Source organism: Cebus imitator, unplaced genomic scaffold, assembly GCF_001604975.1.
Source record: "Cebus imitator isolate Cc_AM_T3 unplaced genomic scaffold, Cebus_imitator-1.0 Scaffold237, whole genome shotgun sequence".
Classification (NCBI taxonomy): domain Eukaryota; kingdom Metazoa; phylum Chordata; class Mammalia; order Primates; family Cebidae; genus Cebus; species Cebus imitator.
Window position 1 is genome coordinate 4109878 of NW_016107552.1, and position 12703 is coordinate 4122580.

At 41.8% G+C, this 12703-nt stretch overlaps 1 protein-coding gene across 5 annotated transcripts in view; it reads right to left on the bottom strand.

The window, feature by feature from the left end:
* Positions 1–12703, bottom strand: part of SPECC1L (sperm antigen with calponin homology and coiled-coil domains 1 like) — a 105981-nt gene that overhangs the window by 39628 nt on the left and 53650 nt on the right. For all 5 annotated transcript variants that reach the window (XR_001816336.2, XR_001816338.2, XR_001816337.2 and 2 more), the window contains exons 10-12: positions 9704–9787; positions 7447–7603; positions 2879–2981 (exon numbers count right to left, since the gene is read on the bottom strand). Coding sequence is in view for 2 of the 5 variants with exons in the window: in XM_017498135.2 (XP_017353624.1) it covers positions 2879–2981; positions 7447–7603; positions 9704–9787 (344 nt within the window). In the remaining 3 variants the exon portion in view is untranslated. The remainder of the gene's footprint in view (positions 1–2878; positions 2982–7446; positions 7604–9703; positions 9788–12703) is intronic.

Below are 12703 nucleotides of genomic sequence, written 5' to 3' on the forward strand. Positions count from 1 at the left end.
TGATTTCAGCTCACCTCAACCTCTGTCTCCAGGGCTCAAGCAATTCTCCTGCCTCAGCCTCCCAAGTGGCTGGGATTACAGGCATGTGCCACCATGCCCAGCTAATTTTTGTATTTTTAGTAGAGACGGGGTTTCACCATATTGACTAGGCTGGTCTTGAACTCCTGACCTCGGGTGATCCACTGCTGTGGCCTCCCAAAGTGCTGGGATTACAGGCTATGAGCCACCACGCCCAGGCTGAGTATGGAAGCCATTTTAGGCTGAAGTTTTATGTTTGGCTTCATTCACTTAGCATAAAATTTTCATAGTTCATCCAAGTTGCAGCATATATTAAAACTTCTAATCCATGAACACGGTATGTCTTTCCATTTATTTAGATTGCCTTTAATTTCTTTCAGCAATGTTTTGTATTTTTCAGTGTATCAGACTCATACCTCCTTTGTTAAATTTATTTCTAGATAGTTTATTCTTTTTGATGTTGCTATAAATGGAAATGTTGTTTTAATTTATTGCTAGTATAAGTAAATGCAAGTGATTTTTGTGTACTGATCTTGCATCTTGCAACTTTGCTGAATTTACTAGTTCCAACAGTTTTTATGTGAATTCTTAAAGGTTTTCTAGATAATAGCTGGGTGTGATGGCCTACACCTGTAGTCCCAGCTACTCAGGAGGTTGAAAAGGAAGTATGTGTAGTCTGCTATTTTTGGGTACACTGTTGTATAAAATACGTATTTAGGTCTAGTTGGTATATAGTACTATTCAAGTCTTCTATTTCCTTGCTGATTTTCGATCTGGTCTTAGTCATTTTTTTTTCTTTTTGCAAAGTTGTTTTATTATTGTGGTAAATACATATAACAAATCATTTTAACCATCTTTAAGTATACAGTTCAACAGCATTAAGTATATTCATATTACTGTGCTACAATCACCACCATCCACCTCCAGTACTTTTATCATTTTATAAAACTAAACTGTGTACCCACCCCCTTTCTTTTTTCCCTCCCCCAGCTCCTGACAATCAACATTCTACTTTTTGTCTCTATAAATATTATTACTACTCTAGGTACTCCATATAATTAGAATCGTGTAGTATTTCTCCTTTTGTACATGGCTTGTTTCATTTAGCACAGTGTCTTCAATGTGCATCGAGTTGTAGCATGTGTAAGAATTTCCTTCCTTTTTAAGGAAGAATGGTATTCCATTGTATTATATAAAACAGGTTCTTTATCCATTCATCTATCAATGGACACCTGGTTGCTTCCACTTTTCAGCCATTGTAAGTAACAGTTCCATGAAAATGGGTGTGCTTAAAACATTTCTCCAAATCTCTGCTTTCAATTCTTTTGGGTATACACCCAGAAGTGGAACTGCCAGATCATATGGTAATTCTGTTTATTTCTTTCAGGAATTGTCATACTATTTTCCATAGCAGTTACAACATTTTATCGGTCCCCCCCAACAAAGCATAAGCCTACACATTTCTCCACATCTTTGCCAACACTACTAATCTACTTTTTTAGCCAGTGGAAGTTGGCATGGAGATTTTTTTTGAGTCTCACTCTGTCGTCCAGAGGCTCGATATTGGCTCACTGAAGCCTCTGCCTCTGGTTTCAGAGAACCACCTTCAAGTGATTCTCCTGCCTCAGCCTCCTGAGTAGCTGGGATTACAGGCGCAAGCCACCACGCCCAGCTATTTATCGTATTTTTAATAGAGACAGGGTTTCACCATGTTGGTCAGGCTCGTCTCGAACTCTGATCTCATGATCCACCAGCCTTTGCCTCCCAAAGTGCTGGGATTATAGGCGGGAGCCGCTGAGCGAGGCCTTTTTTTTTTTTTTTTTTTTTTTTTTTTTTTTTTTTTTTTTTTTTTCTCTTCCCTTTTTCACTTGCCACTGGCTTGAAGCTCAAACATGGAGAGTCTTAGTAAATCCTCATTGATTATTATGACTTTTCTTTATGTCCACTGCAATTTGCTTGGCTTTTTAATCTTAAATGAGGATCATCACTTAAAATCATGTACAAATTCATCCAAAAGGGACCTGTTAATGGCAGATCTTAATCAATCCATTACTCTACTACATGATTACCTCTTCTGCATAAAATTTGTATGCAAATGTTGTAGCTAGACCTTTTATGCCATTTTGGTGAGATGAGGGCTGATGTGAAGAGATCAGGAACATAGAACTCTATTCCCTTCTTGTGTTGCACTTCTGTGCCAAAGTATGAAATGCAATCAAGAGTACCATCTGCATGCTGGGGAGAATCTCTGTAACTAATACTGTATGTGAGGACACCAGGAACAAAACTGTATTTTTTAGCACTATGAATGGATGAATTTTACATGTTTTCTTTTTGTATAGAGAATTAGAGTCCACTCTCCAAAGTTACATTTAAAGTAAAAAAGCATTTAACCTGGACTTAAATAAGAAAGTGCTATAACAGATGAGTAATACTGGAAATATTGGCTACTGTGGAAAGGTTACAAACTTACTTCTTCCAAGTGATAGTCAATTATGGCTGGACTTTAAGAATGTGTTCCTGAAATTTTATATATGACTCATCACTGCAGCCTCTGCCTCCCAGGCTCAAGTGATCTTCCCACCTCAGCCTCTCAAGAAGCTGAGACTCTAGGCACACAGCACCATGCCAGCTAATTATAATTTTTATTTTTGCAGAGATAGGGTTTTGCCATGTTGCCCAAGCTTGATGGGCACAGTGATCCACCCGTTTCAGCCTCCCAATGTGCTGGGATTGCAGGTGTGATCCATTGTGCTCAGCCAGGATTCACCATTTCTAATGTGTGACAGGTAGTAAGCTACGACACTCCAGCACTTGGTTTGGTAATTACTCACATGGGACAAAATAACCATATGATTACCTGATAGCCTTCTGTTTTCTTCTGACACCACTTCAGCAAGGCATTCCTCTTTGATCCTCCATATTCTCTGGCCAATGCTGAGAGAGGGTCTTTCCTTTCTTCTCTGAAAACAAGTAACCCAAAGTTGAAATATTTTTTGTTTGGGCACCAGAATAAGAGAACAATTTTTAAACAGGAGAAATGCACATAGTAAGGAAAATACAAAGGCAAGACATATTTTTTCATACATTTGATTTTTAGTTTATGGCCCCATAGATCCACTGTTGTCAGAATTCTCTGCTAACTGAAGGGAGGGACTCTATAATCATCACCCACATGGAACGTGGCAAAGACAGTACAAAGCGCATTTAAAATTAATCAAATGCGTTGGGCATGGTGGCTCATGCCTGTAATCCCAGCACTTTGGGAGGCCGAGGCAGGCTGATCACCTAAGGTCAGGAGTTCGAGATCAGCCTGGTCAACACTGTGAAACCCTGTCTCTACTAAAGATACAAAAATTAGCTGGGCATGGTGGCGGGCACCTGTAATCCCAGCTACTTGGGAGGCCAAGGCAGGAGAATTGCTTGAACCCTGGAAGCGGAGGTTGCAGTGAGCTGAGATTGTGCCACTGCATTCCAGCCTGGGCAACAAGAGTAAAACTATCTCAAAATAAATAAATAAAATAACTGTTAATGCCCTTTATCATCTCATCATTTTAAAAACTACTTACTATAAATATACAGGGCAAGGTTATGCAAGTTGTCGGATTTAAGGCATAACAGTTCTTGCCTTCAAGGAGTTTACAATGGGGGGAAGCAGATGAGACAGACAAAAGATGGCAATAAACAGTTAACAACATTTATAGCTTCCATGAAATGTCTTAGATGTGTTTAGTGCTAATTATACATCGTTTCTGACTGTCGGCAGTTAGAATTTTACCTTGCTCAAAAATGGAATTCTTTGTAAACTGACTTATTCAACATCTCCTTATAGAGCACCCCTGTGCCAGGCAATGTGCAAGCACTAGGCAATTGGGGGTGAACAAGTCAGGACCTCTGCCCCCTCAAGGAACTTTAGATAGTAAGCAGAAACACTGTAGAAGTTTGGGGGGTTAAAATTCAGTGGCTATACATATGATTCATTGAAAAAAATTCCATGTAGGGTACTTTATGACATTGCCAATTGCCTTGTAGTCAAATATCCTGCCTTAGGCCAGACATTCAATCAAAAAAGGTTTTGCGATCACCCCTGGTGAAGGGGCAGGAAAGAATTACAATCCTACTCATTCTGCACCATATCTTCCCTTTTGGTCACTACTTTGGAAGTGGAACAGAACACTAAGGAATACCCAGAGAAAGAAAGTGCTGTGTAATATAACCTGCAGCTTCACTAGTAGCCTGTGCTTAAAAGATTGGTCTATTTTCAGTGATTATAGCAAAGTGGAGACTCTAGTCCCATGTTCTGTGAACTTAGCAGCCCAATAAATATCCTAAAGGTTTGTATGTTACAAGCAGCTCAGGACATTTATTCTGTTAGTATTCATCCTCCAAAGGATGCTAGGAAATCAAAGAGAGCACATTTACAACAGAAGCTTTTCTAATTGAGGAGCCTTGAAATGGTACCAACTTTTATTTATCTAAAAACCAAAAGCAAAAATACTATTTTTCTATGTGCAGTTAGGCTGCCTTCTTGAAGAAATACACATTTTTGTGTGCCAGCCCATAAGATTCCTGCTTTGCTTTAAATAAAACAGGGATGTTCAATCTTTTGGCTTCCTTGGGCCACAATGGAAGTAGAAGAATTGTCTTGGGCCACACGTAAAATACACTGACACGAACAATAGCTGATGAGCTAAAAAAAAAAAAATCTGCAAAAAAAATTCTCAGAATGTCTTAAGAAAGTTACAAATTTGTGTTGGGCCGCATTCAAAGCTGTCCTGGGCCGTGGGTTAGAGAAGCTTGCTTTAAAGGATTCCAAGAAGTCTGTTATACTATCACTAAACATAGGGAAAGAGAATGACAGAGTTATGTGAATGGATGCAAAAAAGCACGCCAAAAACAAACAAAAACTTGTCACGGCTCAACATAAAAGTCACTATTATAATAAACGGGAAAGGTTTACTTTGGCTCACATGGGGTCCATTTTGTTACAGAAACAGCTTAAAAAGCATCAAAGTAGAGCACTCTATGGGCATAATGAGAAGCTACAGAAAAGCGCCCCTAGGAATGGAGGATCATCTCTCACTTCTTCATCTTGAGATGAGAAACTGAAGCCAGGAAACACCTTGTTGAAGATCAAAGCTCCTAAGTGGAGGAGGCAGGAGGAGTGTGTGTCCTGTCTCCCAAACCAGTGTCCTTTGCACAAGCACCATGCAGGGAGCTCATCACCCAGGACACAAAGAAGAGCACTGCCAGTCTTTTCCCTGCATAGGCAGGGTGGCCTGAGCTACCTTTCTCATTCGGTTTTCTACCTGCTCCCCTGGGGCACTGCTTACTGGACCACAATTCTAAAAGGTTGGCTCCCTTAGAAGAATGGCTTTATAATAAGTGCATAATTTTAGTTTGAAAGGCTAAATATTCCATTTTATTCTCAAGGCTATAAATTAATATATGGATAAACTTCTGCCACTCATTCCTATCCTTCCTTCAATTCTGTTTATTTTTTGAGACAGAGTCTCGCTCTGAAGCCCAGGCTGGAGTGCAATGGTGCAATTTCGGCTCACTGCAACCTCTGCCTCCCAGGTTCAAGCGATTCTAGTGCCTCAGCCTCCCAAGTAGATGGGACTACAGATTCACAAAACCACACCTGGCTAATTTTTGTATTTTTAGTAGAGATGGGGTTTCACCATGCTGGCCAGGCTGGTCTTGAACTCCAGACCTCAAGTGATCCACCCACCTCAGCCTCCCAGAGTGCTGGGATTATAGGCATCAGTCATCACACCTGGCTGCTTCCTTCAATTCTTCTTAACGCTTGCCAACAGTTTTCTTCATCCCTATAAACAATGTATGCTAAATTTTTGACATTGTTTTTCCCCCTAAATCCTTAATACCCCTTAGTCCAAAGAGGCTTCTGACATAAGAGAACTACGAATAAACTATAAACTTAGGCCAGGTATGGCGGCTCACACCTGTAATCCCAACACTTTGGGAGGCTGAGGTGGGTGGATCACCTGAGGTCAGGAGTTCGAGACCAGCCTGGCCAACATGGTGAAACCCCGTGTCTACTAAAAAAAAAAAAAAACAAAAGTTAGCCAGGCACGATGGCTGGCACCTGTAATCCCAGCCACTCAGGAGGCTGAGGTAGGAGAAACATTTGAACCTGAGAGGTGGAGGCTGCAGTGAGCCGGGATCGCACCACTGCACTCCGGTCTGGATAACAAGAGTAAAAGTCTGTATCATGTGTGTGTGTGTGTGTGTGTGTGTGTGTGTGTGTGTGTACACACACATACACATTCTTAGATTTTCATGTACTTTTTAATCAATTATTAATGTAGCACCATGTTCCCAGACTCCCAGTGTAAACAAAGAGCCATCTTTGATATCGTCCATTCTTGCATTCTTTTTTTTTTTTTTTTGAGATGGAGTTTCGCTCTTGTTACCCAGGCTGGAGTCCAATGGCGCAATCTCGGCTCACCGCAACCTCCGCCTCCTGGGTTCAGGCAATTCTCCTGCCTCAGCCTCCCGGGTAGCTGGGATTACAGGCGTGTGCCACCATGCCCAGCTAATTTTTGTATTTTTAGTAGAGATAGGGTTTCACCATGTTGACCAGGATCGTCTCGATCAATTGACTTCGTGATCCACTCGCCTCGGCCTCCCAAAGTGCTGGGATTACAGGCGTGAGCCACCGCGCCCGGCCTCATTCTTGCATTCTTTTTATAAAGATCTGAAATCATCTTTCTTTATGAAAAACCTCCTGGGTCCAACCCTCTCTTCACCTCTTTTCCACTGTTACCACACTGGCCCAAACATGGTAATTTATTTACACTACTTTATAGCTTCTACTACATCAAAGTGACTCAATTCGAATTTAAAGAAGTTCCATCACCTTGCCATCCCCTACCTAGTCAATTTTTTCTTCTGCTGTTCCCTGATATGGTAGGTACACCTTCCTCTGGACTTATGTAACAGGCCGCTGAATCTGTAGAACCACCTACCTACAGCATCCCCCTCCAGACTCCTCACTTATTCATTCCTTTTGTATATTCCCTCAAGTTACTGACCTTGCCAATAATGTCACCCAGCCCTCCCTATCTACAATTTTCAAGACCCAACTCAAATTCCAACCTTCTGGGACGCCTTTCTTAACACTCTACCCATTCCGCAGTATTTAAATTCACAATACTTTCTTTTGCACTCAACCATTCTCTAATTAAAAAAATAAGATACAGTTGCTTAGGGAAAGGAACTATCACTTTTACTTTGTCAGTGTCTTCTATACCATTTACCTAATAAGAAATATTAGTAAACCACACACAGAAACAAAAAAAAAAATCGCAGTGCTCAAATGCCATCATTTTACAACTTGATCATTTACTATCAAAAGGCCAGGAAAGATACACACAAAATGCAAGAATATTAACTGTTCTCTACCTTATTCGGCTTCGGGTGGTGGGAGTCACAGATGCTGTTGGAGAAGAGGATAGGGAAAGCTGTGGAGACGTGGTTCCCATAGCCATCAGAGAGGCTGGCGATGCTCCCTCCTGTGCAGAAATGTCCCGTTTCATTTCTTCACTACTTCGTCGAGAGACTGTGAGAAATAGTCATCATGCATTTTATAGCAAAAACATTTTAGACTGCGTTCTTGAGATTTTTTCTGAAGATTCCAAAAAGAACAGATATTACTACACAGGAGGAAAAACTAATACTGATAAATGGAAAGTATTTCTTATTTTTCCATTAAAAAAACTGTGAGGCCAGGCACAGCGGCTCATGCCTATAATCCCCCCAGCACTTTGGGAGGCTGAGACAGGCAGATCACTTGAGGTCAGGAGTTCCAGACCAGCCTGGCCAACATGGTGAAACCCCGTCTCTCCTAATAATACAAAAATTAGCCAGGCATGGTGGTGCACGCCTGTAATCCCAGCTACACAGGAGGCTGCGGCAGGAGAATTGCTTAATCCCAGGAAATGGAGGTTACAGTGAGCTAAGACTGCACCACTGTGCACTCCAGCCTGGGTGACAGTGAGACTCCGTCTCAACCAACGAGCAAACAAACAAATACAACAACAAAAAAATGTGAAAAGATACAGTAGTTGAAATATGCACGGAGCTCCATATTCCTTAGAGACAAGGAGTTTGCCTAATCCATCCCTTTAACACTCATGCCTATTAAGCACATAGTGAATACTACATAAACATCTGTCTAATTACAAACACAACTAAAAACCAAAGGTTAATTATAACCAGATTTGTAACTACTCTGCCCTGCCCAACACACACAATTCAAATCAACACAACCCTTCTGAATTTAGCCAAAAACACTGTTAAAGGGACAGAAAGGAAAGATATACTTCATCACAGGGCTACATGTAATGCTAGCTAAGGGCACTTTTATTTTTTTTTTTTTCGTGAGGGAGTCTTACTCTGTCATTGAGACTGGAGTGCAGTAGTGCATCTCAGCTCACTGCAACCCCTGTCTCCTGGGTTCAAGCGATTCTCCTGCCTCAGCCTCCTGAGTAGCTGGGACTACAGGCGCCTGCCACTGTGCCTGGCTAATTTTTGTATTTTTAGTAGAGACAGGGTTTTGCCATGTTGGCCACGCTGGTCTTGAACTCCTGACCTCAGGTGATCCACCCACCTCAGCCTCCCAAAGTGTTGGGATTATAGGCATGAGCCACCACACCCAGCCTCAGGGCACATTTGAAGAAAAAAAAAACTAAATGAGACAGAAAATCAAAATGTATTAATTCAACTGTTGGGAAATAGCAACAATCTTTTGGAAAAGTCCTATTCTGAAGTTTGGCACAGTAAGACATTGTACCACCTTATTAGAATTACAAAGTGTTCCAAGAACTGTTGAGTGGAAGCACCCACTTCAGCCACTGCTATCAGCCCCACAACAGCAGCTTTCTAGAGGCGGCACTGACTACTGCCAGGTGCTCAGAATGCAGGGCTGAACACAGTGACAACTGACATAGTTGACAAAGTCCCTGATCTCAGATTCTTTCTCACCTCAGAAGAAGGTGGATCTGCAGGAGCCATTAACTCTATCATCCCTGGGCTGATTTAACGCAGTCAGTGTTACACATCAGTAATCGCTTTCCCCTGACAACTAAAAACTGTCCCACCCCACTGCCTTTATTGGCAAAAATTTTCTAATTATTTTAGGATAGCCACAGCAGAATATGTCACTCTGCATTAGTAAAGCAATGCCCTTAAAGATCCAGAGGCACAAATGCTCTCTCCTATTACATGATCTTCAAATGACGTGCTTATATATTTCTGGCATAATTTATAATTATGGTTTTTTAGTTCAATGTCAGTTCTTTATGGTCCTTAAATCAGTAGTTTCTTTTAAGTGGTATGCTAGGAAACTGGATGAGAAAACCTCTCAGAACTTTATATAAAATAGAGGAAACAGGCTGAGAAAGAATCTGGAGAACACACACAAACACACACACAGAAAAAGGCTTTGGGATGGTAATTTTAGCTGATCACAGGACTTCCCATTGATTAAAGCCCAGCTAGAGAGGGCACAGTGGCTCATGCCTGTAATCCCAGCACTTTGGGAGGCCAAGGTGAGAGGACAGCTTGAGGCCAAGAGTTTGAGACCAGCCTGGGCAATACAGTGAGATACTGTCTCTAAAAAACAAAAAATAAAAAAAAAATTTCAGATGAAAGTCATCACCTGAGAGGGTCTTGGCACTTTCCATTGCAGGCACTCTCGGGAGGGAAGCAGGCCGGCTGGTCGAAGATGTTCTTAACAGATGCTCTGCACAAAGTAGAAAGGATCCCAATAAAGAAATATGATGCTGAACTTTAAAGTAACAAAGGTAGAAAGAAGGTGAGTTTTACTCCTTTCGAACTTGAAGCTCATCCTTCTTCCCAATTCAGGGAACTTCAACAATTTCCCATAGTCTGTTTACCCAAAACAACTCATGTATACACAGAACACAGTAGAACATTCCATTCAATGTTTCACCTCTAGGAATGAGATGCCCCACACAGACCAATACTTCTAAATCCTGGGCTGCCACTTACCTGTTTGATGCAACTCCATCAAAATCAAAGATCCTCTACTGCAACTACGTCTAAGCTCCAACTAAATAAAAGCTTTGCCTTCATGTGCCTACAGTTAGTGTGGAAGCTACACATATTAATATATACAACCATAGACAAGTCAGGATGGGATAAACAGAGTCACAGAATGATAAAAGTATTATCAAACTACAGAGGAGAAGACATTCCCTTTGATTTCAGGCAGCAGGGAAGGCTTCAAAAAAACCAATGACATTAAGTAAGCTGGGCCTTACTGAAAAGAGGTGGGAAACTATATGTTAGTCAACAACAATCAGAGAAAGGTACAAAAACATTCATGTTAGAGAATAATGAAGGCCAAGTATGGCTAAAACATAGGTATATGGAGAACAAACAAGGCAGCAGGGAAAGGGGCTTTAAAGAAGGGTGAGGCTGATTAAGGAAAATCTTCATTACCTGGCATGTGGACTTTAGTCTGAGGGCAACAAGGAAGCATCAAACATTTTTGAGCCTTCAGGAAAGGACACAATCAGATACTGCTTCGACTGTCTCCACTTGCAGCCTCACCTTGTTCTACTCCTCTCTTGTTCTCTAACCACAAGTTGTCTTGGGAGTTCCTTCAATTTCTTGAGCATTGGCACCAGCTGTCCCCTAGGCTCCTCCTCTATTCCCTCCTAATACTGGTTAACTTGATCATCCTTCAGGTCTTAGTTGAACATCACTTCCCCGGGACCTGCTTCCCCACCAGCACCCAGCAAAAACAGATCGGAGTTGCCCTGCTCTCTTCCTGCACACTACAGCCGACAAGAGGCTACAGCCCAACAAGAGACTCTTCAGACCAGGACACACGGAGGCAGTCACAAGGACAACCAGAACTGTTCTTTCTGATCAGGGTCTGGCGTGTGACTAGGCTAAGGGAAAGCCTAGTCACACGCCAGACCCTGATCAGAAAGAACAAATCTGCCCAGAAGCACTTGTTGAGTCTTTCTTACTGCCATGTCTAAGGATCCAAGTCTGCCTCGATTTGACAGACTGTCCCTGTCATAGCCTCGTACTTACTTTCTGAAAATACTCAAAAATGTACTGAGAACCCAAATAGGTTATTCTTTTAAAAATTATTTGTGTTAAATTTTAACAGCCACAATCCAGGCTGCTGCCATGTCATGAAGTATTTTTACTGTGAGAATCAAATCTGCCCAGAGGCACTTGTCACAGTAAGAACACAGGTCCTTTTACTATTCTAGTAAGTAGGCTGGTTTCCATGTTCATGTCCAACTGTCGGTTTATCCCTCTTCAGGAAATAAGATTAGTCTATTACAATTGAGTGTAGCAGGCAGGAGATATTGTATTTACAGTAACAGATTCTATTCTATTGCCACATGGAGCTATTCTTGTCTTTAATCCATTCATTAAACAAAAATCATCTGAGTGACCACTACTTGCCAAGCACTTGGCTTGGTGCAAAGGTCGGAGAAAAAAAGAAAGGAGACAGGAAACTTGCTCTCGTGGAACCTGGGGTCTAGAGCAGAAGCAAGCATTCAAAAAGTCATTACGAATGAGTGATGCTAAGAAACAACAAGTACCGGAGTTCTGGGAACAGAGCGGCAATGTGACCTGGTCTTGAGGGGAGAACAGGAAAGGCCTCCTCAGGAAATGACAGCAAAGTTGAGACTAGAAGTATAATTAATAGTCTTTATGCAGGCAAACGAGAGCTTAGAAGAAAAAGAATGTTCCCAGCTGAGTGCTTAGCATACCCTCAAAGAAATCGAGGACACTGTGGCGATGTTCAGAGGGAGGGGAAGAGCAGAGCGAGGTAAGCCTTCAAAGATAGGCCAGAGGGCCAGCTCAGGCAAGCATGAGTCATGAAGGCAAACTCCAGGGTAAGGTGTCTGGACTTTAGTTGGCAAAGGGGAGCCAATGGAGGTTTTATCACGTTAGCATTTTTCTGGCTGCAGCAGATTGCAGAGGGGTAATGGTTTATACAGGACAATGAGTTACAGTGTGCAGGTAAGAGATGATGGCGACTTGGACTTGGGTGGTACCAAGTGAGTACGTGATGTAAACAGATTCAAGGGCTCTTTGATGCAGCAAAATCAAGACTTGCCGACAGATGGATGTGAAGGTAAAACGGAAGGAGGTACCACATACAGAGGTAAGAAAGGTGAGGAGGGTTATGGAAGAGATGTGAACACACTTAATTTGAGAACTCTCTGAGATACCCAGGGAAAGATGTGGTCCAGGAAACGACAGAGACAGTGTAAAAGAAAAGTCTGAAGTGAATATATTGTTTTGAAAATTTTCAGCACATAGGTGACGGGGTGGGAGAGCACTTGGTGACATGGAGGTTACTGGTAATCTTGGTCAGAGCAATTAATTCAATGACAAAAGTAAGATGAGAATGTGGTGGGGAGGGAGTCGTAGATAGGAAAGATACGGAGATAAATTGAGCAAGGGTAAGAAAGACAGTATAGTAGCTGGTGGACAAGAGAAGGAGGATCTTTTTCTTCTTAATGAAGGAAAGATGTATTTTTTCTTTTTTTTAATTAAAGATGGGATTTTGCCATGATGGCCAGGCTGGTCTTGAACTCCTGACCTCAGGTGATCCACCCACCTCGGCCTCCCAAAGTGCTAGGATTACAGGCGTGAGCCA